This window comes from Cupressus sempervirens, chromosome 2 (assembly GCF_028749045.1).
Source record: "Cupressus sempervirens isolate cs-2001-9-10 chromosome 2, ASM2874904v1, whole genome shotgun sequence".
In the NCBI taxonomy this organism is placed as follows: Eukaryota; Viridiplantae; Streptophyta; class Pinopsida; order Cupressales; family Cupressaceae; genus Cupressus; species Cupressus sempervirens.
Genome location: NC_143119.1, coordinates 36,252,854 through 36,280,529, shown reverse-complemented (window position 1 = coordinate 36,280,529; position 27,676 = coordinate 36,252,854). Strand labels below are relative to the sequence as shown.

At 39.1% G+C, this 27,676-nt stretch overlaps 1 protein-coding gene across 4 annotated transcripts in view; it reads left to right on the top strand.

Annotated features, from left to right (window-relative positions):
- The window catches only part of LOC149570946 (uncharacterized), a 93,734-nt gene that overhangs the window by 52,586 nt on the left and 13,472 nt on the right, over positions 1-27,676 (top strand). Inside the window, exon 8 of one of the 4 annotated variants that reach the window (XM_089812501.1) lies at positions 13,769-13,950. The exons of 2 other annotated variants lie outside the window; for them this stretch is intronic. In XM_089812501.1, coding sequence (XP_089668627.1) covers positions 13,769-13,825 — 57 coding nt within the window. In that variant the 3' untranslated portion in view covers positions 13,826-13,950. Of the gene's footprint in view, positions 1-12,604; positions 12,726-13,768; positions 13,951-27,676 lie in introns of those variants that run through there. One more of the 4 variants, XM_089812502.1, reaches the window with a different exon arrangement.

Sequence of the window (27,676 nt, the reverse complement as noted above, 5' to 3'; positions counted from 1 at the left end):
CAACTTTCAGAAAACAATAGACAAGTGGTGACAAGTGGTAGAAAATCTCTTCAAAATGGAATCTTGGAGGCCAAGTAAAGCAATTGACTAAGTTTAGCTTGTGGTCATTATGGCGGTTTTCCATGGGCAGGGCTGTTGCAGGAGTATCCTGGGGTAGTTGGCAATCCTGTATATTGGAAGGCTTTTGATCTTGGAGATGGTGAACTCGGTTGAAGGTTGGTGATGCTCAGTCACTTGGTGGTTCTCAGTTGGAAAATATGGTTTCATCGACGAGCTCGGTGACTAAATTGACTTGGTGATCTTGTTGATACTTGCTTGGTGTGTACTTGGCATACTTGGTTGTTTTTGTTGTTGCTTGGTGTTCTTGGTCACCAACTCGGTGTTCTTGATTGTTTGACCAGCCGAGTTGTGCATTTAATTTGTGTTTCATTTGATCGTGATGTGTATCAATCGTGGGATGTGTGAGTACCTATTTCTGGTCTTAGTTCTTTCTCCTAGGTGTATTTAATGATTGTTGTAAGCTGACTTAAGGCATATTATGCTTGTCTTGAGTTCTAGAGTCTTCTATTTGTAAAAGGCCGACTTGTGGCCATGTAGTATAAAAGAAGGGCTTGGGTAGTGTTGTAGGGAGGCAACTAGAGTAGGAATAGCTAAGAGGAGGGAAGTTTAGCAGAGCTAGTAGCTAAGCATAGGCTTGGGAAACAAGAAGGTTGCTTGGTGGCTTGCAAGCACAAGTCTAGATTCTTCTTGTGATTTTAACCAGATGTTGTGGTGTTACAGATTTGGGCTAGGTACAAATCTGGGCTAGGTAGGGTTTGTTTGGATCATGTGAGATCTTGTTGGTTGTTACTATAGTTGCTTATGTATTTGGCCATAACTGGGAAGGTCTTATAGCCTAACACATTGCATGTAATTAGTTGTTGATGAATAAAGAGTTGGGTTTCTGTTGAATCTATGTTGTGTTGTGTTTGCGTTCTGGTTAACTAGTAGCTTGGCTGGATAGTTTGTTTTTAGACCCTCCAACCTAGTAGGTGTTGCATCAAGGGTTTATATAACCCTTATTTCATTTTCACATAGGTTCGAAGAGCAAATTGAGAAGGAAGAGTTGAAGTTTAGAGCGCTTGTGAAAGGGATTATGAAAAAACTTTTGGAGGAATATGAAATTACTCAAAAGGTGTTGTCAAGGAGAGAATTTTTTTTTTTTCTTGAAAAATCATGAAAGATTCCAGGGAAATTGTGAAATTTGGAAGGAACTTTATAAGTAAGCAAAAAGGCATAGACTTTTGGGAAGAAAGAGATAGACATATTATGAAGGATTCTTGACAAACTTTCCAAAATTTTCTCCTTTTGGAGAATTGTTTCTGTTTTTTTCTTTCTTGCATGCTCTTATGTATGCCTTATTCTGTTTTGCAAGAAGGAGAAACAACATAACCCAGGGGAACAAATGAAACTAGAGGGCATGATAAAGAATGAGAAAAGAGGCATCTACCTTGAATCCAAAATAATCTCAAAGTGGGTAGAAATTGGAGACTAATGTTAGTGGCCTTGATATGATTGAGTTCATCTAAAGAATGTGTGGGGACAAACCATCAACCAACGCATTTGGCCACTCGATTTGGGAATAGTGGGATTGTTGTTGCAACTGGCTTCCCTCTAGCCTTTCAACATCTTAAATTAATTGTGGAATGTGCAAAGCATTACAGCCTGAAGAGAGGACAATTAAAGACTCAGATGGAAACACACTTGCAAATCTATCTCAACTAGCCACATCGAAAGCATTTGGTACACCCTCGAGCTCGAGAATGGTGACAAAGACATGAGCAAGCACTTTGGGTCTATATTTTCGGGACTTGGTTCTGTGAAGAGATCATCAAGAGTAAGTGTTTAAAGAGAAACAAATATCACCATTCCATATTACCCAAGGAGTTGTTATGGCTCAACTTGTAACGAGTGTATAGTGAGTTAGTCATGATTCTCAACATGATTTTTGGGATACCTTAGTCCTGTCGGTTTGAAGCGTGGATGTGATACTTCATCAAGCAAGTGCTTGCAAAACTTAACAAGGTAGATTGGGCTTGACTTATTAGTGATAACTTGAATGAACAATTGATGAATTTGGACCAATCGAGAAAATTCTTTATGAGCTCTTATGTCATCAACACGCTAGCTCATATGATGAAGTATGATGGATTGACATGTAAAGGACCAATTAAGAGTGGGACTTAGCAGTTAAAAGTTCATGAATGGTACCCCCAGTTGCATTTGCTTGCCAAGGATGATTATGTTAGAGTTAATGATGCATTTGTAATGCGCATTGTCAAGACTCTACGAAGGAGATTGTATATGAGATTATTTGTTGGGGCAATGAAGTTGGTGGAGTATGGAGCTTGGTTCATTTAGTTTCCCACTTTTTCTTACATAGGAGTTCAAGGATTTTCTTTGTAGCTATTCAAGCTCCCAAGGTACCCAATAGATAAGACAGTCCTATTGGAACTCACTCAACAACTTACTGTTTATGACAAAATTTAGAAAGGAAAAAAGGTGGGATTGGATTTCCCAATTTCCATGGGAGAAGACAAAGAAGAGGTGTGCCCATGTTGGAAGGCAACTGAGAGATCATCAAATGAACTTTATTTCTTCCATCTACCACTTTATCTAGGATGACCTTATTTTGATCCCTATAACAAAATCAAAGCAATGGCAAGAGCAAAATATCAACATAGAATGCACCTTGAATACTTATGGGCAAATGCTACATAAGAGAATGAAATTAGCAAAAGAATGCATTCTAGATAGCCGCTGAATGCAAGATATTCTAGGTACTTGATCAAACAGAGGAAGATCCAAATATGATGCAAAAATGATACAATCTAGAAAGGGAAAGTTGTTCATCGTTATGACCGGCAAAGGAAGGTGATTATAGATATTAATGTATCGTCTAAACTAGTCTTGGACTTTACAAAGTGGTGGGTTGATCGTCAAATGGACAAGCTAGCCATGTTGAGGGATGGCATTACATATCAATTGATGGGTCATCAACCATTCAAGGATGAGAGACCAAGGAAACTATCGAGAGGAAGAATAGAAGAAAGAAAACTACATTTGGAAGTGCATAGCGTAGAAAAGGAAAAGGTGTAGCTCAAGAAATGTAGCCAAGGAGTAGGCTAGATATTCACATTGAGGAACCTCAATAAAAGAGGCAAAGGTCCAAAAATGTCCCCTCCTCACCTAGCCTCACTCCAAGTGTACAAGAGATAAAAAATTTCACTAGACAAGAAGTGGAGACAAGTAGAAGAAGAATGGAACAAGAGGATAACTTGACAAAGATGATACAAGGCAGATTGAGTATCAGTGCTTATGAGAAATCTGCACAAGGAAGAAGTAGAGATCAGGATATTGCCATAGAGGAAAGTCTTGTTCCAATCTTGGAGAGAGACATAATAGAAGCTGAGGATCGTCAAGAGGAGGAAGGGATTCTTGTACTAGAGGCTGGAAGAAAGCAATATTAGAGCAGTGCAAGGGAGAGATCAATTGTCAGTGTAGGGTGATCAAAATGCCTTCTATACTAGAATGGTTAGGACAAAGAATTTAGAGGAGTCAAGAGAAAGAAGTTGACCCAACAATTAAACAGTGAGAAATTCTGAACCAGTTCAACAAATTTGAAGAGAAGAGAAAAGATAAAAAGTTCACAACGATCATAAGGGGAGAATCCGGATCTAGGATTCTGCAAATTGCAAATCCCACAGTCGAGAAGACCAAGGATCAAACAACTCCAGATAAGTACCATGTTACAAAGGTTGATCTAGGTCATGCCATTCATGAACAAGTTATGGAGGACTTTGATGATTCCACACAGGCTATGAAGGATAAAATGAAGAAGCGAGAAGAAAGGTCTCAGAAGCAAAAGAGGGAAATCAAGGTCTTGTGTGAGTACATAAACAACTTGTCTTGTCTAGTGAAGGAAGGTCTGTCTTTTGTTGCTCTTGGGGGCTTAGTTACCCTAGTTTGTCCTTTTGCCCCTGGACTAGACTAGGGTTTGAATCAGTACCTAGTTTGGGTACAATTCAAACCTGGTTCGAAATTTTGTGCAGTATTCTAATTTTGGTAATTGAGAAGGCTACTTGTAGAAAGCTGGAGCAATGCTGGTTTGCAGACAACTTGAACAAAGCTCATTTAGATAATTTTTATTGGCTTCTAGCTTCTTTGAGTCTACTCAACTTGGGCATGTTCATTACCTTAGCTAGCCACGACAAATACAAAAAGACCATACCTTCTAGCACAAGAAATTCTACCTAAAAACTAACATGTACAAAAAAGAGTGCCACAAGTTCTTCTCTATCAATTTCTACTTTAGTAATTTGGTATTAGAATGCGCTTTTCACATTTATGAACTGGGTTAAAAACCCAAGAGTGCACATTCTATAAGTAGAATGCAAGTGGAGATTTGAAACTCTTAGGTTCTACTAGAGGCTAGATGAATGGCTAAACATTAAATAGATTGACATTATAAATTCCATCTGAAAAACCATACCTACACTTTGCTTCTAGGCTTCATAAATATGTATATATATAATTTTTTAAATAATTTTTACGTGTTTTTGTATGAACGAATCCAAACCCCTTTCTAAAATATTGCCATACCGGAAACCAGTTCTCTGAACTCGAACTTCGAATCAAACTCAAACTGGTAACTAAGCCTACGGGTGTTTCAGTTTGTAAAGATTCAAAGTAGGCTCCAATAGAATTACAAGTAACAAGGAACAAAGTTCTTGATTTTATTCGAATTTCAGTAGATATGGTGTGTACAAAACATAATGCAATTCTAACAATTTGCCTTCCAACATCACATGTAATTTATTAAAGAAGGGAAAGACAAAATCTCATACATTATTCATAACTGAATTCCCAACTTAAAACAACAGTGAAACCTGGTTAATTTTGCAGTCCATAACCATTGCTTCTGCTGGTTGAAAGGGGGAGACCACGCTTTATGACAAGGACCATTCCTCAACGCAGCATAACCTTGGAGAAGTTCTAACGCCAGTCAAAGACATTAACAGGTCCGACTGATAGCTATGTGCGGCCAGGAAATGATGTTGCAGATCCCACAGTCTATGCGTTGGGGAATTTAGATATCAGTCTTCGTGCTTGGTCCTGCTGGCTTAAACACCATTCAAACCGATTATCACCTTGGACATCTAGCAGATAATAACCCAAGGTGTCGCTCTCAGCAGTATAACGGGGCCACAAAACTCCCAATCAATTTGCAAATTGAATTCCAGCTATAACGAATTAATCATGCACCCGATAGAGTTTAATATGCCGACCAAGATGTGTTTAAAAACAGTACTAAAATTGCCTTGCCACACATGAATATTAGCCCTTCAATATGCAATTCAAACCCTTCAACTAGACGCCTGTATATGCAGATTTAATGAATGCCAAGCAACAGTAATCTCAATGGCCAGCACATACAACCACAGTGCCTAATATCAGAATGTTTAGATGCCTCAATTCTGCATATAAATGAGATTGTTTGGCAATGAAAAGACTCACGCTGCCACCAGACACTAGACCTCAAATTCTGACAATGAATTCCAATTGATCAAAATACTCAATTGCAACTGAAATGTAAATGCTGACTCCAACAGATCACAGTCTTCTAATCAACAGTAAACTCAAGAATTCTCAGAAATGTAATGTTTCTCAGCAACAACAATATCTCCCAGTTACTGAAAACACAGTCAGGAGATTTACCCAGTGAAGCCACTATACCTTAGCAGAGACCTCAAACCAAAAAACTTAGAGAATCCACTATACTTCAGCAGTGGAAAAAGCACTTCTCGGCTACAGTGATGAACAAAAGAGAAGTTGGACAACTTGCTATACCTTATTAGCTAAATTGCAAAAAGAAATTCCAAACCCTATACAACAGCAAGGGTATTCAGTTGAGAACCCAGGAAAAAGCCACAAAGGCAACAAAAGCAAATATATCTTCAAGCATGCTTTTTCCAATGAAATGAGCTCTTATTTGTAAGCTTTCGTTGGTAGAAGTTTCCATAAAACTCCACTTCAAAAATGGTGGAACTTTCCCAAAAGATCTCAACACTAGAAACTTTCCAACTTGCTTTTTAGAAATATCACTTAAAGCCATTATTATAATAATATAGACATTATTATAATAATGCAACTCAATGAAAAATAACTAAATAAGAGCTCAAGCAATTATTAACCGGATCAATTGTAGGTGATGACCAAATGCCAGAGCCACCCACTGCACTGCCAAAAATAGAATCTGACAGAAATAGACTTATTAAAAATAGTAAGTTCTCAACTGGGACCCTCAAAACACTCTATCAACCCACTAGGGTTGCTATGATGAGCTAACTCCAACAATTGCATAGACTCGCCAAAAATGGGGACATTACAGTCCTCCCTCCCCGAGATTGCTTGTCCTCAAGCAATCTGGCATCGTGCAAAAGCCTCCACCGGGATCCCACAAGAAGCAAGCGATGTCCATGTCCTCACTGAACCAACTGAATGCCGATACCATCATTAGACCCAATTACATGACCTGCAATATAGCACCAATTACTCGTGCTGGTGATGTAAAAGTTGGAACAACACTAACAGACAAATCCCTAGGAGATCTCAACACACTTTCCTTCATTGTGGCTATCCCATCATTCTGTAGACAATACAACTTAGGCTCAGACCAACTTTTTACTTGGTGCAAATCCTAGACATGTGAGTCAAATACCAAACTATAAATGTTCATCACAGTATAAACTCTGTCATCAGTATGATCACCGTCATCGACATCCTCATGCTGCTGTAATGACTCATCCTCAATCTCATCAGTGTAAACCCACATACCAAAATTCGGTGCTCCCTTTGGCCTCAACACATAAGTATGACCTTTAGAGAAAGGCCCCTTGCACCAATAGCAAATCTGACGCCGCCTCAAATCCTCTCTATGAATGTCACCTGATCTCTCCATTGACTTACCCTTGTCCCCTACAACTGGTGGGGGCTCATCATTGGCTGAAAGAGCAGAAGATTTCAAAGCAACCTTGCTTCAAGAAGAGGACTCCAAGTCTCGTGCCTTCGTCATCGCTACCTGGAGAGAAGATGGGTCTAGGGACTACACCCATCCACGGAGTGGCTCAGTCAATCCCTCCATGAATATCATCACTCGTCTGCGCTCCAAAATATCATAAACTATGACTGAAAGCCTCCGGAACTCATTGACATAGCTCTCCAATCCCCCATACTGCTTCAGTTGAGCTAACTCACGGAAGTAAACCTCTAGATCCTTCCTATCAAATCTCTCGATCAGGCGATCCACAAACTCCTGGTAGGAAGTGATCTAATCATGTCTCAAAGAAACCAACCCATGATACCACCAGTGATGGGCAGCTCCGTCCAGATACAACACTCCAAATCTGATAGCATCCTCTTCAGACATACGACGCAAAGCCAAATATGTGTCGAGCTTATGAATCCAAGCTCAAGCTGTAACTCTCCCAATCCCATCAAAGTGCTCCAATGACATCTTACTGGCAACTTGCTGTAACTCAGTCTATCGAGGTCGCTGTCTCTTAGGTCCCAACCTTGCTTTGGAATGCTCCTGTTTCTGAGTCAAAAACCTATCAAAATTCAAATGATCTTTAATAGCTTGTGATAAAGCATCCTACTCCGTAAAGTGCACCAGCATGTCATCAACAAAAGGAGTGGCCTCAGACTCAATACTGATCGTATCCACCTCAGGTCTCAGAAACGTGAGCCTCTGCGGCCTATCATGAGTGCCAGTATATATGTTAGCTCTGTCAGCTAATCCACCACGATCCTCAACTCGAATCCGATTTACATCTCTGTACCTATCACCATCTCGGGTTCTATCCTCGACTCGAGATCAATGAGAACCAATAGAAACATCCTGAGTTCTCTCCCTACTCCGTCCTCGAGGGAGTGCTATTTACTGCAAAGTATTAGACAACTACTGAAGTACACCTGTCCTTTGTTGTTGTCCGGCTGCTAGGTTCCTAAATGTTTGCATAGCCTCTCTATCAACATCAACATCTCTAACTCCGGACCCGCCTGAACTATCTGGACTACCAACAGAACCAAACTATATCACCTTCCATAGGTGGAGAAGTACGTCCTCTTCAGGTGTAGGGCATACTCGACACAAACCTCCTATCATCGACCATGATAGAAATACCAAATCAAATACTGAGCCCAATTCCTGCAGGCTGGCAGAAAACTGCTTTGATACCACTATAAAGACTCAAAGTAGGCTCCAATAGAATTACAAGTAAAAAGGAACAAAGTTCTTGATTTTATTTGAATTTCAGTAGATATGGTGTGTACAAAACATAATGCAATTCTAACAATTTGCCTTCCAACATCACATGTAATTTATTAAAGAAGGGAAAGACAAAATCTCATACATTATTCATAACTGAATTCCCAACTTAAAACAATAGTGAAACCCGGTTAATTTCACAGTCCATAACCATTGCTTCTGCTGGTTGGAAGGGGGAGACCATGCTTTATGACAAGGACCATTCCTCAACGTAGCATAACCTTGGAGAAGTTCTAATGCTAGTCAAAGACATTAACAGGTCCGACTGATAGCTATGTGTGGCTAGGAAATGACGTCGCAGATCCCACAGTCTATGCGTTGGAGAATTTAGATACCAATCTTCGTGCTTGGTCCTGCTAGCTTGAACACCATTCAAACCGATTATCACCTTGGACATCTAGCAGATAATTACCCAAGGCGTCACTCTTAGCAATATAATGGGGCCACAAAACTCCCAATCGATTTGCAAATCAAATTCTAGCTATAACGAATTAATCATGCACCCGATAGGGTTTAATATGCCGCCCAAGATGTGTTTAAAAATAGTAGTAAAATTGCCCTACCACACATGAATATTAGCCCTTCAATATGCAATTCAAACCCTCCAACTAGACGCCTGTATATGCAGATTTAATGAACACCAAGCAACAATAATCTCAATGGCCAACACATAGAACCACAGTGCCTAATATCAGAATGTTTAGATGCCTCAATACTACATATAAATGAGATCGTTTGGCAATGAAAAGACTCACACTACCACCAGATGCTAGACATCAAATTCTAACAATGAATTCCAATTGATCAAACTACTCAATTGAAACTGAAATGTAAATGCTGACTCCAACAAATCACTGTCTTCTAATCAACAGTAAACTCAAGAATTCTCAGAAATACAGATCTTAAAGTTCTCATCAAAGTAATGTTTATCAGCAACAACAATATCTCCCAATTACAGAAAACACAGTCAAGAGATTTACCCAGTGAAGTCGGTATACCTTAGTAGAGACTTCAAACCAAAAAACTCAGAGAATCCACTATACTTCAGCAGTCAAAAAAGCACTTCTCAGTTACAGTGCCGAACAGAAGAGAAGTTGGACAACTTAGCTATACGTCAGCAACCAAATTGCAAAAGGCAATTCCAAACCCTTATACAACAGCAAGAGCATTTAGTTGGGAACCCATGAAAAAGCCACAAAGGCAGCAAAAGCAAATATATCTTCAAGCATGCTTCTCCCAATGAAATGAGCTCTTATTTATAAGCTCTCATTGGTAGAAGTTTCCATAGAACTCCACTTTAGAAATCGTGGAAGTTTCCCAAAAGATCTCAACACTAGACACTTTCTAACTTGCTTTTTAGAAATATCACTTAAAGTCATTATTATAATAATATAGACATTATTATAATAATGCAACTCAATGAAAAATAACTAAATAAGAGCTCAAGCAATTATTAATTTGATCAATTGCAGGTGACGACCAACTGCAAGAGCCACCCACTGCACTGCCAAAAATAGCAACTGCCAGAAATAGACTTACTAAAAATAGTAAATTTTCAATTGGGACCCCCCAAAACACCCTGTTAGCCCATGAGGGTTGCTATGATGAGCTAACTCCAACAACTGCATAGACTCACCAAAAAAGGGACATTACGCAGTTGAGGTAGTGTATGATATTGACAGAATCAAACAAACTTCTCTGGATGTAGAAGTTTGGGTGAAGGGAATTCAAAAGGAGGCATATAAGCATGGAGAAGAATTGGTGCAACTTTATAGTAGGGCTCTAGCTGTACTCTAGGATTCAATGCATAGATGATTCATGGGAGGATGAGCATATTGTCAAGACGAGGCGATATCGGATATATAAAAGATGGAGGCTTTTGAGCAGACATTGATTGATGGCGGAGTTTTTGGTGAAGGGAATGTATATGACTTCCTTTGGTGGTATAGTGTAGTAATCACAATTAAAGAGACATTTGAAAACTTCATCAAGGAATCTGCTTGGTTGAGAAAGGTAGCAAAGAATATCAGATAAGGGATCTGTTAGGATTAACCTCAGATAGATATAACAGTTACATGCAAATATAACCAATACTAGAAAATAGTAGATCGCATAAAAGAGAACACAAGACACCAAAATTTAACTTGGTTCACCCAACCCCTGGGCTACGTCCACCAACAAGAAGTTCAATATTATTATTATCCAGTGATTACAATCCACAATCCCTTACAGCTCAATACCATTGCAAGAAGCTACAATATCACCATTACATTATGAAATCCCTATAAGCCTTTTTTATACAAGCTTTTGTCGCTTACAAAATTTGGGTTGGAATAAGTTGTCCAATAGGAAAAATAGCAGTCGATGCCTTTTATAATATAAGGGCATTTTTGACTTTGGAAAAATCCCTGCAACCGCACCTTGTATTGCGACAGAGAGCGCACCTGGGGCACTACCCTTTGACCTCGTCTTGCCCCCAAATCCCCATAGAAATAATATGGGGAGAAAACCGCACCAAATAAACTTTCGAGTCTAATTAGGCTCGACATCACAACAATCTCCCACTCGGAGATTGATCAGACTCCACACCAATAACCTCCCACTTGGAGACTGATCATAGTATTGCTAAACCTGTAGGTCCCACTGGAATATATCAAACCACTCTGGACTCTGCTATTCTTTTATTCTGTTCAGTCGAGAAGACTAACCAAAGTTGAAGAGGAATTCAGCTTCTCCCTTGTCATTACCTTTGTAAACATATCCGCTGGATTGCCATCTGTATGTATCTTGTCCAGCTTTAACTGTACATCATCCAAAATTGACCAAATGAAATGGTACCGCAATTGAATGTATTTTGTCTTTGAATGGAGAGTTGAATTATCTGCAAGATGAATGACACTCTGACTATCTGTAAACAAATAATTATCCCTCTGTGGGTGTCCCAATTCTTCCATGAAGAATTGAAGCCATATCATCTCTTTGGTTGCCTTTGTAGCAACAAAATACTCTGCCTCTGTAGTGGATAAAGCATTAACTTTCTACAACCTAGAAACCCAACTCACTGCTACCCCACCAACAATAAATACATAACTTGTAGTACTCCGCCTAGTATCAATATCTTTTACCAAATCTGAGTCAACATAGCCTTGTAAATCAGTAGTAGAGCCCCCAGAGTGTAAACATTTACTAGATGTACGTCTCAAATATCTGAGAATCCATTTAACTGCATTCCAATGCTCAATTCCTTGATACTCATATACCTGCTAACAACTCCCACTGCATGTGCAACATTTAGCCTTGTACATAGCATAGCATACATCAAGCTTCCTATAGCTGAAGCATAAGGTACCTTAAACATCTTATCCTCTTCTTTTTGTGTCTCGGGACACATCTCCTTAGTCAACTTCAAATGACCAGGGAAAGGTGTGTTGACAGCTTTAGCATTCTCTATAGAGAAACGTTGCAACACCTTTGCAATATAATCAGCCTGAGATAATGTCAATTTCTCGTTTTTCTTATCTCCACAAATCTTCATACCAAGGATTTGTTTTGTTGCCCCCAAATCCTTTATAGCAAATGCATGTGCTAACTGTTCATTAGACCTAGCTACGAGCATATCAACATATAAACATAAAATAATGTAGTTGCTATCATCCAACCTCTTAAAATAAACACAATGATCTGAATGACATCTCCTATATCCATGCATAAAACCATCAAATTTCAGATACAACTGCCAAGGTGCTTGGTTCAAGCCATATAAACTTTTCTTCAATCTGCACACTAAGTTCTCCTTACCTTTGACCTCAAATCCCTATAGCTGTGCCATATATATCTCTTCATCCAAATCACCATGAAGGAACGTTGTTTTAACATCAAGCTGCTCAAAATGCAAATCTTTAGTAGCCACAATACTTAAAACAGTGCAAATAGAAGCATAGTAACGAGAATCGCCCAAAAATCGCCTGAATCGGTGATTCCGTGACCCGATTCATCCTGCCCGTTTTTTTTGAATCGTGAATCGGTATCACCGATTTCTGGGCCATGAATCACCTGAATCGCCGATTCAGGCGATTCATGTAAAAATCGCCAAAATCGCCTTAAAAAATCCGCTATGAATCGCCCGCGGCATGTAAAAAGGGAAGTTGAAATTTAAAAAAAAATCACTTGTTTTTTTCACTTTGTTTTTGACCTATTCTCTTTGTTATAACCCTAAAGGGCCTTCTATTTGTGAAGCATGAGTAGAAGAGAGGAAAAGTGAGAGAGAAGAAGAGAAAAGAAAAACCATAGGTTTCCAACCGGCAAGAAGGAGGAGCACCAAAGAGATCAGCAGGCCATTTGGAGAGCCCATCAATTGCTTTGGGAGCATTAAGGAGCCAATATCAACACTCCTCAACTCATTTGCAAGAGGTAAGTGCTTATTTTTTTTCTTGCATGTTAGTGTATTATGCAATTTTTGTTAAATTTTTAGTGTATTATGCATTTTTTGTTAAATTTCTATAGTTTTCAAGAATTTTAGTGTAAATCTTGAATGCTCTTTATTTTTACTAAGTTGCAAGCTAGGGTTTGTTGTTTTCTAATTTTTATTAGCTTCAAACTTTGATATTTTACATAAATTTTTTTATTGCAGCAGCCTTTGCTCTCATTTTTCGCAAATTCCAATGGGTAAAAAAGATGAATGTTGGAAATATAATGAAGGGTTTCTTGGAAGAACCAAATATCAAACAAAATGCATGTTTTGTAAAGAAAAAATAACTTTCGGGGGTATTTATAGATTGAAATTCCACATTGCTGCTATACCTGGACATGATGTTACAGTTTGCACTCACCAAACTCCTAAGGCAAAACGCACTTGCTTAATGGCATTAGAAAAAATTGAAAAAGACAAAGCAAATAGGAAAATGCAAGTTGAAGGGTTAAGGGGTATTGGCTTCTATGTTCCCGCATCCGCAGTCGCATCCTCATCTGCATCTGCATCAGCTTCCGCATCCGTAGGTTGTGTTGGAGAGGGTTCTTCTAGGCCTCCTGTTTATCCTAGTTCTTCTGCTCGTGCTAGTGCTAGTGCTAATCGGTCACATACTGAGACAGAGTCCCACACGAACCTATTGCAGCCTAGAGTGCGGAAAAACAGAATGGATAGTTACTTTGTGCCCCGCACTACTCCTGGTTCCCAACCCATGCTTGAGGGCATGGGTTTGAACAAGGAGATTCACGATGCTGCCAGAAAGGAGATATGCAAATTTTGGTACTTTTGCAACATTCCATTTATTGCAGCCAGGTAATTGATTCTTTTTTCTTTGTTTTCTTTAAAGCTAAAATTAAAAGTAAAAGTAAAACTTTAATTATATCTACTTGTTTTATAATTTGAGTCTTTGACATCTAAACTTTTATTTGTGACAGGGCTCCTTATTGGCAGAATATGATAAATGCGGTTGCTATTTGTGGTCCGGGGTTTAAAGCCCCAACTGAGGCTGAGTTGAGCGGATACCTCCTGGATGAGATGGTAGAGGACATGAGGGTTGACCTCGAGGAGAACCGAAAGGAATGGATTGCAAAGGGTTGCACCATCATGATTGATGGTTGGACCGATAGGAAGAATAGAACACTCCTCAATTTTCTTGTATCCTGTGGAGGTGATTGATCATTCTACTTTCCTACATACATTGTAAATTTTGATTTGTTGAATGCTAATTCGTTAATGATCCATTTAATATTATAATTCGTTGTTTTGTTACTTGTAGGATATACCATGTTCATAAAATCCATTGATGCTTCCGCACATGTGAAAAATGCCACATATTTATGTGAGGCTATTGAGGAAGTTATAGCAGAGGTGGGAGAACAAAATGTGATCCAGGTGGTGACGGATAATGCAGCAAATTATGTTGCAGTAGGTAAACTTTTAACTTTGCAAGTTTTGAAAATAAATTTATTTGAATTTTGAAATTTGAGTTTCTAATTGACTTAAAATTGTTGTAGGTAAACTTTTGATAGAGAGGCACCCCATCATATTTTGGTCCCCTTGTGCGGCACACTGCATTGACCTCATGTTGGAAGAAATTGACAAACTTGAGTTTGTCAAGTCGTGTGGAAAGGGCAAAAAATATATGCAAATTCATTTATAATCATGCATTTGTCCTTAGCACAATGAGGAAGTACACAAAAGGCAAGGAGTTAGCTCGCCCAGGTATCACGAGGTTTGCCTCGAATTTCATCACCTTGCAGTCCTTGTTGATATCAAGGGATGGATTGAGGAGCATGTTTGTTGGGCAGGAGTGGATTTGCTCTTCCTATGCTATGACCACTGTAGGGTTAGATGTGGCGGATTGCATATTTGATGAGGATGGTTTTTGGAAACCTGCTAGAGAAATCCTTAAGGTAAATTTATTGCAATTTAACATTTAGTATTTTGCTTTTACTTTAAGTTATATTATTTTATATTTAAGTTTTGACTCAAATTTTTTGTTTTACTTTATATGTAGGTCACTGAGCCCCTTGTAGCTTTGCTATGAACTGCTGATGGGGAGAAGCCCTCTATGGGCTACATTTATGAGGGCATGGATAGGGCCAAGGAGGCCATCAGAGCCCAATATGCAGGAGTGCAGGAGAGGTATGGCCCTATTTGGGACATCATCGATAGGAGATGGCAGAATCAGCTCCATCGACCCATCCACGCAGCAGCTTACTATCTGAATCCGACATTTCGTTTCCGTCCTGAGTTCAAGGCGGATGCGGAGGTTCTCACTGGCTTATACACAGTGATTCAGAGATTGAGTAGCGATGAAAATAGCGTTGCTGCGATTGTTGAGCTAGACCAGTTCAACAATAAGGAGGGGCCACTTTTCTCTGGCAGGATGGCCATAAATGCTCAGACAACACTACAGCCAGGTAAAAATTAAATAATATATTCAATGTTCATGAATCTAGACTCTAAACTTAAAGTTGATTATATAATGCATTAATTTTAGAGTTGTAATCTGTAAATGAGACTAATTGTTTTTGTTTTTTCCTTATTTCAGATAGATGGTGGCAAATGTTTGGGGCCACAACCCCAAACCTTCAAAAAATTGCCATCCGCATTCTGAGTCAGCCAAGCAGCGCTTCTGGATGTGAGCGCAGTTGGTCCATGTTCGAGCACATCCACTCGAAGAGGAGAAACAGGTTGACAGTGCAGAGGTTGAATGATCTTATCTTTGTTCATTACAATCTTCGTCTTAGGATTAGACAGATTTTGGGCCCTGACTCCTCTCCGATCATTCTAGAGGAGATTGATCTAGAATCAGAGTGGATCACAGAGACCGTGGACCCAGTCTTCACTGAGGAAGACCGCGCGTGGGTTGACCAGGTGGATGTAGAGGCTGAGGCTGTGGCCAGGGCAGAGGAGGCAGCTAGAGCACGTTCAGGCATTGGTAGACGCACACGCGCACGCACAGACGCAGGCCCTAGCGACGTTATTCATGAGCCCATTGCCCATGTAGGGGACATGGCTCGGCGGTCCTCTAGGACCTACCTTACACGCCTTTCTCATAGGCAAACTGGATACTCAGAGGCTAAGTTTGAGGCTGCAGCAGAGCTAGAGGATGATGATGAGGCTTGAGCTGGAGCCTTGTTTTTATATTTTGTTTACACTGTATAGATATTGATAGTGATACTGAATCACTGATAGACATATGTTTCAAACTTTCATGGATCTTCATCTTAGATTTATACATACATTTATGATTTGATGTCTTATAGATCTTCATGATTTCATCTTACTGATTCTATGATTTGAATCATTATGATCATTTGATTTTTATTTACTTCAGCTAGCATACAATTTACATTTTAGTACATAATGATAACATAGTTACGTATGTGATGGATTTTATGTTTCATGTTTATGTATGTTAGATTCTATTTGATGATGTTATAGTGTTTTTAAGTTATATTCAATAAAGGGTGCATGAAATAAGTCTTAAATTGTTAAAATCTTTACATTTAAAGGGTTTTTTCAAATTTGCCAATTCATCGCCGATTCACCGGTGATTCACCCCCGATTCACGATTCGATTCGGCCGTGCCGATTCCGATACGATTCCGATTCACGTTACTTTGAATAGAAGTCATTTTAATAACAGGAGTAAATATCTCATCAAAATCAATACCATTTTTCTGTGCAAATCCTTTTACCACTAACCTGGCTTTAAATCTTTTCTTACCTCAATCATCTTCTTTCAATTTTACAATTTTCGAAATCCCAAAGCTTATAACCAAATTCATTAATGCCATATCCAACAAATACACATTTCTTTGACTTAGCTTCTAGCGTGGTTCTATTTTTAGAATCTATATAAGCAAATGCTTCACAACCGAAGGTTTTGAGAAAAGAATAATTCACCTTCTTACCGGTCCATTCTTCTTTTGGAATACCACAGCCCAAAGTAGTAGAAGGACCTCTATTAATCAAATATACAACAGTATTGATAGCCTCTGCCCACACGTTTAAGGGCAACTCTGCATGGAACCTCAAGCTTCATGCACACTCCATTATAGTCCTGTTCATGCGTTCAACCACTTTATTTTCCTGTGGAGTCCTTGAAATAGTTTTCTGTCTACAAATACCATTAGTGGAGCAATAATTTTCAAATTCATGACTGCAATACTCACCATCATTATCAGATCTGAGATATTTTACTTTCTCACTGGTCTCATTTCAACCAAGCATTTCCATTTCTTAGAAGTTTGAAATACATTTGATTTCTGTCTAAGGAAATAAACCCATACTTTTCTAGTTGCATCATCAATAAATGTAACATAATAATGAGAGCCAACAAGGGAAGATACCTGAGCTGGTCCCCATACATCTGTATGCACAAGCTCTAATTTCTCACTTTTTTTTTTCCTTCCCAATCTTCACAAAATTCACTATCTTTTGTTTTCCATATACACAACTTTCATTGAAATCCATATTAACACATTTCAGACCTGGTACAACTTTCTTTGAATGAAGTACTTTTATACCTTTCTCACTCATGTGCTCAAGTCTGTTGTGCCACAACACTGTATCAAAATCTACAACAACTATTTGTTTTGCTTGCTCAACTGCAACAACTATTCTTGAACATTAATTTTTCTCTGAAACAATCAAAGTAGAAGGAACAATATAATCTGTACAAAGATATAAGGTGCCTATTTTCACACCTTTTGCTACTACAAGGGAACTTTTTGAAACCTTTCAATTTTTATTTTTAAAAGTAACTACACAACCCTCATCATTGAGTTGCCTTACTAAAATTAAATTCCTACTCAACCTTGGAACATGTCTTACCTCATGTAGTAGCCAATGATTCCCTTTCTACAACTTAATCTTAACTTTTCCCTCTCTAACAATCTAATAGGGTTCATTATCCCCTAAATAAACAAGGCCAAAATCATCTTGGACATAGTCAATAAAATAACCTATGAGGTGTAGCATGAAATAAAGCACCAGAATCTAAAACCCATGAATCATCAACACTTTCTAAAGACAGAAGCAAAGCATCCTTTTTGGATTTGTTATTTACTATATTTTCCTCCTTGTTCCCTTCTGGTTTATCTCCTTCATTATTCTTTCGAGTCCAACAATCTTTCTTCTTATGCCCTGTTTTACCACAGTACGGCAATCTCTTGGTCCTCTGGATTGAGACCCCTTCCCCTTTAATTTTCCTCTTGATTTCCCACGATTTCTGAAATTATTTCCTCTCTTAGTTGTTCTGCCTCTGCTTTGTGCGTTCAAAGCACTTCTTGATGTAGATCCACCTAAGGTTTTCCTACGAGTTTCCTCAGTCAAAATAACACCGATCACATCATCATATTTTAGGGTATTATATCCAGAAATAGAATTACTCACAGCCATTACCAAGCCATTCCAACTTTCAGGCAAAGAACACAAAATCAAGAGAGTGCTAATTTCTTCATCAAAATTGACACCCACAGAAGATGACTGACTAGTAATAGTATTAAACTCATTTAAATGATCCGCAACAGATTCACCTTCTGTCATCTTCATATTAAATAAACGCTTCATGAGAAATACCTTGTTTGAAGCAAAGGGCTTTTCATACAGTTTCGTTAGGGTTTCCATCAACTCTTTCGCTGTCTTTGCTTTTGTAATATTAAATGCCATCGATGGTGCCAGGCATAATCAAATGCTTCCAAGTGCCTTTTTGTCTAAAAGATCCTAGTCGTCATTTGTCATAGATCCCTGATTCTTGGTTTTTCCTCCCAACGGCTTCCATAAATCCTTCTGATAAAGATAGTACTCTATTTGTATTTTCCATAACTAAAAGTTTTGCCCATTAAACTTGTCAACCCTTAGCTTAGCCTCGTCTGCCATCGCTCCGACTCAACCGTGAGACTTCCACTCAATTGTGAGATCTTCCTGCAGAAGATTACTAAAAAAAAATGACGACGGTCTAGCTAAAAAAAAATGACGACCAACCTGGCTCTGATACCACTTGTTAGGATTAACCTCAGATAGAAATAACAGTTACATGCAAATATAACTAATACCAGAAAATATTAGATCATATAAAAGAGAACACAAGACACCAAGATTTAACGTGTTTCAACCAATCCTTGGGCTACATCCACCAACAACAAGTCCAATATTATTATTATCCAATGATTACAATCCGCAATCCCTTACAGTTCAATACCGCTGCAAGAAGCTATAATATCACCATTACATTATGGAATCCCTAACCCTATGCCTTTTTATACAAGCTTTTTCCGCTTATAAAATTAGGGCTAGAATAAGTAGTCCAATAGGAAAAATAGCAGCCGATGCCTTTTACAATATAAGGGCATTTTTGGCTTTGGGGGCACTGTCCCTGAAAAACCCCCGCATGGGCGTTGCCCTTCAACCCCACCTTGTAGTGCGACAAGGAGCGCACCTGGGGCACTGCCCCTTGACCTCATCTTGGGGGCATTGCTCCAAACCCCCATAGAAATAATATGGGGAGAAATCCGCGTTGAATAAACCTCCAAGTCTAATTAGACTCCACATCACAATAGGATCTCCAATACAGTTGCATCCTTGTTGTCACAAAGAATTACAGAAGATGAAATAATGGTATGGACAACTTGAAATGCAAGTTGGAGGAATTCTTTCAGTTGAGTGCTTTCGAGAGACACAAGATAAGATAAATTTATTAATGTCCAACAAGAGACCACAAGGTCTAAGGGATTGAAAAATGTACAAGGCTACAACTAGCAGCAGGAGCACCAAATAGTGTCCACAGAATGAACAAGAAGGAAAGAAGAGGAAAGGAAACAAAAAGAAGAAAGATTAAATACTCCTTATAGATGAGAAGTAGCCCAACACCAAAGGATATGGTCTGGGGCGAGTGTGTGTCTCAAACCGTCTCAGGGATCTGTTTGGGGTATGGTGATGTTGTTGAGTTGGTCCTCTACGAGGCCTCACATGCCCAATTTGTCTAGAAGAAGGGCCAAGCAAGGTGTGAAGGAAGAGATGATAAGCTAGTTTGAAGTTTGTCTCAATGAAAACTGAAGTTGTAAAGTGGAATCATGAAGCTCCATGGCCTCCTAGAGATAAAGTGCAAGAGACTGCTAATCAATGTACTTGAAGAATGAAGGAATGGACATGCACTCTTTGAATAAGTAGAACCTTTTGATCTCATAGTAAGTGTGGCAACGAAAGATAAAACAGGTCTGAGATTCCGCTTACCCAAGGGGACAAAGGCGACAAATCCTACCCTCTCTGTCAATCTAGTGGTCAGTCTATCTATGTAATTGATGGGAACCCACCTTGAAAGACCTCAAAGAGATGTAAAGGGCACAAGTCCAACAGTGAGTGAGGTACCAAGGACACCCAAAAACTCTATCTTGGATATCCATGTAGTTCTTCGCAAAGAAAGCCATCCTCGAGTGGTGCCCCCCCAAGAGGGTTACTCAATATTGTGATAATATACTATCTGTAGATATTGAGCTTGATGTGCTCATTTAGCTCCTGCTAAGAGGGGAAGGAGGTGAACTGGGGTATTAAGGGAGAACTAAAAGAGGGGAAGGCAATCCATCGCAATCCCAGTCGAGCCAAGAAGCATAGAAACCAGGACGAACCAGCAAGGAGCTTTGCAATAGAATCAAAGCTTGCTATTTCATTGGAAGAGCGATAGGCCAAGTAAGAATATCTGTTACAACCCTCAGTAGAATCTGTAAAGCTCTGAAGCTGGTGGAGAAACCAATCCAAATGAAAGATGGTCCCAAGCCTAAAGGAACGAGCCCCAAACTTTGCCATGATACTGTGGGGGGTGGATTGATGACATTTGATAATGTGCCAAAGGAGGGTATGGACTCTCTTGACTATAGCCCAATTGAAATCTAGGAGAGATGGCCCCTACTCAACAAAGTTGTAGAGGATAGTCAACTTGATCGAAGAGTCCAAAAGGGGCATCTTGGTTGTGGTATCCTGGAACTGATGTCTGAAGCACTGTCTCTCAAGAATACCCAAGGAGATGAGCCCCTTATTAACTCAGGGATGCATGCTAGGTCTTAATTAAAATGGGGACTAGAGAACTAAACCACCAGATAAGTGTAGGAGGATGTGATCTCAACCTCCGTGCCTTGAAAGTGGAAATAGAGATGTGAGGTCTTTAGGCACTTAAAGACCATCACTTGGGTCTAGCCTAGGCTCACAACTAATTGTCGTGAGTCACAAAAGGAGGCCATCCCATGTCACAGGAGTGCCTCTGGGGACAAAGCCAAAAGAGCCACATTGTTGAAAAACAGTAAAATGGAGATCGAATTTTGGTGTAAATAGCAGCCATCACCAAGGAGCAAGAAGTGTCAGAGGAAAGTCTTGAGCTCATCAATATAAATATTGAAGAGAGAAGGGAAGAGAGGGCATCATTGCTTCACCCCTATGGTGCTTTGGATAGGATTTGGAAAACCCTGACGAGTCCCAAACTTGCCCAGTATGCTTTCATATAATCTCATGATATTCATCAAGAGAGTTTCAAAAATTCCAATGTCCCTAAGTCTTTGGAAGAGAGTTTTTTGAGGAACATAATCAAAGGCTTTGTAGAAGTCTATAAAGCTATTGTAGACTTTCAACAAGCGATGTCGTGCCTCCTTAATGATAGTTCATAGAGTTGGAATATGGTCCATGGTCTAGAAATATGTACAAAAACCAGCCCGTCCCCTATCCCAACAATGTTGCTGATTGAGTTCTCTAGATAAGATAGTGTTCAACACAATGGGATAAAGTTTGGCAAATGTATGTTCAACCATGATGGTCTTGTAGTTTCCAGGGTTCGAGACCGACCCGGTCTTATGGATCGGATAGATAATATGTTGTGACCAAGAGTTAGGAAAACTAGTGCAAACCACTTTGTTAAAGAGCACTGTAAGAAAGGGGCCCAAAATAGTAATACCAAGCTTGAAGAGCTCCACTTGGAACCCTTCCTCATCTGTTGTTCATGCATCTAACAACCTCACTGATGTTGGAGAACGTGAAGAGATGACAATGAGGTGGGGGGAAGAGGTGGAGAGGAGGATGGTCAAGGATATCATAGAGGGTGGAGGTGTGAGAGACAAGAGAGCTGAGATCCAGGGGCAAGGGAGGGGGGTGGCAAGGGAACATGGTGTGCCAGAAGAGTTTCAAAGACTACAGGAGAGGGGCATAGAGGGATCTACATTGCATCACGAAGAAAGTTTGCTTCTCGTGGTGAAGAAAGCGACGATAAACGAGCCTCAATTGGACAAACAAGGGGGGTAAGAGTGGATGAGGTTGAGTGAATCGAGCGATGAAAGGATTTGCAATCCTTGTAAAAGCATTGATTCATGGGGAAAATGCTCCTATGCTTGGGCTATAGGAAAGGGAAAAGGTGCAATGAGAAATGGAGAGGGAAGACTCCTACAACGTGGGTGCCATAGAATCAAACACGGAGGGAACATTTGCATAATCAATGAAAGAATCTTAGGGGAGGAGCCATCTAAGGTGGATGACAAAGAGGTTACGATCACACTCTATGTAGAAAAAGGAGGTGTGGGTGGGGGGAGTCGCCTTCGGAGGGGACCTTGGGGGTAAGGCTAAGGAGGGCATGATTAGTTAGGGGGAGGCAAGAGATGGTGAAGTGACTGATGGAGGGGATGAGGGAAGCACTAGAAAGAACATAGTCAACAACACTTGTGCTGTCGCAATGACGCCAACAGGTGAAAAGACCAAAGCCAAGAAAGTAGGAAAGCCCATTTAGGATCACCAAGTTCGAGGACACATAAATGCAATACATGGTGGCCATACCTAGTGAGGGGTCCCTAACTATCCTCTGAGAAACTTTGTAAGCTTGGTGGGCTCGAATTTGATTTAGCTGTACAAACTAGATTAGACCCATAGTCATGGAGAGGGGTTTGAAGGTCTCTAGTGTGTGTGTTAAAGTCAACCAGAACAATGATGTCACCTGTTACATCCCAAATTTGCCCCTAAGTTTTAAATTGATCATAGCCGTTGGTTTAACAAATTATTTCTTTCCTGATCATGTGAAACAAGTTAGTTAATTATAGACGTATCAGTTTATTTCTTTCCCGATCATGTGAAGTGAATTAGTTAATTATATACGTTGTACCAACTGATAACGAGTTATTTCGTTCATAATCATGTGAAATGAGTTAGTTATTATAGACTTTGATGAAAATAATCAAGCAACCTATAACTGTCATTAGATGATCGACAATTGTTTGATTGGAATTAATGATCTATATATCTTTGAATTAATGTCTTGGCGAGAATGTTTTGCTTGGGTGATTGTAGGAAGAAGACTGAAGAAAGGGGAAGCATTGCTAAACGGGACCATCAGAAGGGGATGGTCGATTAGTCCAGTCATCAAGATGGATAGGTATGACCTAAGACTACTTTGGAAAGGATATGAAGACTTGACAACATATTGCATTATGGGACCGCATGAGCTATTAGAAAAATAATATAATAAAACCATAAATAATCTAAATTAAAATATAAATTCATACCTTTGGAGATTTATTATTGGAATTTCTTGTTTTATCATTATTATAACCCTTAAATATGAACACATGTATATAAAAATGAAGTGACACCAATAAATTATAATTTAATAATCTAATGATGCCATTTCACCAGTATACACACATGAATGTATAAAAGAGCGCATAATAATAATAAAATAAAAATAAAAACTCTTTAACCTCTCCTTATTCTTTTTCCCTCTTTATTTCTTTCTTCTATATTTCGAATTTGGATGCTTTCGAATGGCCTTCTTGATGATTGAAGGTAGCCGAAGAGCCAAGGCCGACCAAATTAATAGAATATCTTGGATCGTAGTTGGCACAGCCTCTCTATATACATTGCATTACCCTTTTACCCTTACATCTGCCGAAGCTAGCAAGCCGAGTTAGTCTCAATCGACATTTGATTTCACATCTTACCGTTTCAAGTTGAATCCATTATTTTTCTTCTTCATCGTCAACTAGTTCAGAGCAAAGGGAGTTGTGAAAGATCATCTAATCCGGCCGTAGGAGGAAGAAATTCCTTGCTACAGGTCATGTTAAGTTCTTTTTGTTACTTGCTGTTCTGTCTTTTATACTCAAGGTTATACTAGGTCTAAGCTCTGTTTTTGTTCATTTATCTTTGATAGTGTCAACACTGTCATCGGATCAGAATACTGGACGGAATGTAATAAGACATAGATCCTTAGATATAGCTTTACAAGAAATTGATATCATGTCGCTTACTACCAAATAATCATGAGAATGTCTTTATTATATGGAGGATGGAAAATTGTATTAAAATCCATGAGTCAAAGATCCTGTCCATAATATTATATTTCTTTCCATGCATTTAATAGAAGTGTAAATGATGTCATAATGATCAAACACCGAGGAATTCACCGGCAAGGAAGCCATTAAAGGTGAAGAGGTGTAATTAAGAGGAAATGGATATAATTTCTCAAGCACCTAGGATTCACCGGCAAGAAGCCATGAATGGTGAAGAGGTGAAGATAACCTGCAAGAATAAAAAATGAAATCAGTTAACTAAGTAATAGAAAAATACATAATAGCTCATGCATGTTCTGATAATGAAATATGTTAAGTCGAGTCGCGAAGATCGGGTTGACGAACCCAATTTGAAATCCTTGGCAAAGGTAGATATAGGTAGATGAGCCGATCATGAGATCTTTTTGTTTGTCCAAAAGCTTCAGTTATTTGGGAATAGCTGATGGGACACTCAAACTGCTAGGATACTCGGATGGCTGGACTTAAGAACATCCCAAGCCCGATCTCGAGGTAGGGAGGGCCGTTCTATTAAGTTAGGATGTGTGGGGATAAGTATGGTCCACAGTTGGGAGATTAAGCCTATGTCAATGCTTCTCCTCTCACCAATGCTGAGGCTTGAACAACAACACAAAGGGATTTCTCCAGTATTTTTGTATGTTCTTTTGCACTTTTACCTTTAGAATCATGGGAGCATAAATAGATAGTTTAGAAATATATGCTTGAAAATATTAGATGTTTAAGATGGCAGTTGCTACTTTCCTTTCAGTTGAAGATGTTAGATTGATTCAAATGATAATCATTTTTTTATTCCTTTAAAGATTAGGTAGTAGTTACTTCTTTCTCGTTATAATTAGTTGATGGAAGTCAATGTCATGTGAATGGGATTAGTTGTTAGTTAAATATTTGTTTTAAATTGGTTAGGAAAATTCTTATGTTATATCACCCATGGTTGAAAACCTAGTAATGTACTCGTGCAAGTCCTCATAAGGATCACTGTACTCTCTGTTATAGAATGCGTAGTACGAGGAAACCAATGAAAAATAACACACTGCGTTGAATATGCCCTTGTAATGTGATGTCGTCTGACCACTACAAATCCACATGAATCTGGCTGAACTGTCATAATGAACCACAAAAGTTGTGTTTAAGAGGCGATATTTGATCAAATAGGCAACCTGACCCGAACCCCTGACCCCACAAAGGCACTTGGCCTCATCCCTAAAAGCAGACAACTAGTAGCTGAAGATGCCTGGAAGAGGACGCACAGGGCTCTAATGAGTCTCCCAACTAGGAGAATGTTTGCTGAACCAAGAGCATCTTGAAAGAGACGTGGCAAGGACCATATGGTACCATTGCCATTCCAACAATTAATCTACAAGGAGCCATTGTGTAGCTCTGGCATGCCCAACTGCTGACAAGACTGTTATCTGGCCTTGGTGGTCGACCTCATTCCCGTTCAAAAGGAGGAGAATCCCGAATAACTGCCTTGGGTTTCTTGATAACAACCCACTTTTTCGATACGTCTAGCCTTTGTGACAAGTCCCCAAAGTACTTTATCTTTGTCACTTGCGATCTAGTGAGATCCTTATCCTTGTCAAGATAAATCCTATTGGGAAGATGAAAAAGCTTTCTGTTTACCTTAAGGGCTTGGAGGTGGTTAGCCAAGTAAAGGAACCAATAAAGAGGGTGCAAACTTGGCTAACCCATGTCCTGTTAGGTGTAATGTCTGTAATGCCTAGCTGATCGCTAAGGAAAGAGTGACCTACTGAGATAGGGTCAGCGGAGGAGGAAAGCCCCAAACAATTACATTGAGCTTGTAGGTACACCTCACACACTCACCCGTCAACTTAACCCCAACAATCTCATCCACACCAAAGAGGGGTGTAGAGCTGGTGGTACTACAAAGGGAGGACTAGGACTTGAGCTGCTACTTTGCTTCCCTCACAAAAAAAGCTTGCTTGTTATCAAGTATGGTTTGTTTGTCCTTAATAAAATGGATTTCCCGGACTTGCACTTTATTGGCATTTACTTGCAATTTAACGTTTGTTGTCTCAGAAGTTAATGTCATGGAGAAATCTAGTAACTGTTGTGTGTTGGAGTCTACATGTTGTTTCAGCTCTATCAAAGTCAAACCATGTTGTTTTAGAGATGTTTTGAAAATTTCTCCATTTTCTCAAAAACCATGTATACCACTCAAGACTTGTTACTAGATTGGGAAAAGCTTTAAGGGTAGGGGCAATCTTGAAATTCAAATATGAATCGACATCGAGTTAGAGACTATTTTGGATCAATTCCACGCTTTCAAGCAACAATGATGCAGAGCCTCACCTTGGAAAACTTAGGAAGAAATAAATCACTCAACTAAATCTGCATCAAGGGGTTCATGCATCTCCAGGATCGATTATTCTTCTTAACATATTGACATCTATCTTACTCTCTTGATACCAACTAATGTGAAGATATGTGATAGGAACCCATTCGACTTCCTTTAGCAACATGGACTCTTCTGCACAAACTTAACTTAAACCGACCAGATTCTTCTTTATTGAAATTGAAATAAATGGGTAAAATTGATCAACTTTGAATATAGAACTGGGAACCACTGAATACAAGTTGCCTATCAACCAATATGAATCCTTGTTTTGATCTATACCACCTTTCTGCATGTGTGTTTAGAGCTCAATAATAGATTGACCAGTGACCATGAAATCCACAGTCATAAATAGACTCTGCGAATCCCTTAAATGGACTAGCTTTTACCAATATCACATATCAGCTATTTGATTTTAACATATCAGCGAATACATGAAGATATTCATCGTAAATGTGAATTTTCTTCCACACAGACATAAACAGAGATAACTTGGAAAGCAAACACAAAAATATAATACATAACCCTCTACGACCCCAAACAACAGATCACAGAGAGTCTAATAGACTCCCTCTACAATCGCGACCCTTGAAACAGAAAGTACTTACATTCATGATTCACAAAATCGAATTTTCTGTAACAAACTGCGAAATCTGCAAGCTTAGTTTAGAAAAAAAACTCGACTAATGTTCTGTCATGCGGCAACTAGGCTATCAACATACTCTCAGAGCTTAGACTTTCAAATTCTGGAAAGCAAACAAAAAATCACACATTCAATTCGGATAAAATACGAAAAATAAAAAACAACACTCAAAAACTTTCTATTCCTTTTTTTGTATTCAATCCTCCTTTTCAGTTACAAAATCTACCTTTTAAAATACTTTCCTATCTTTGAGATTGGGAAGATGAAATATCAACACCAAAAACAAGAAAGCTAAAACTATTTTCGAATCATGAAGGGATTGGTCAGGCATTTGAATCTGCCGCCGACTTTTCTAGCTGTTTGAAACTTCTTGTAGCCATCGATTACATAGCTTGCCTAATTATTTCAAACACTCTCAAATACACTTAGAAAGAAAACTGACTCAAAATTAAAATGAAATTTGACTTTGTCCTAAGTGGCTATAATTGGATAGTTTATAGACTCAC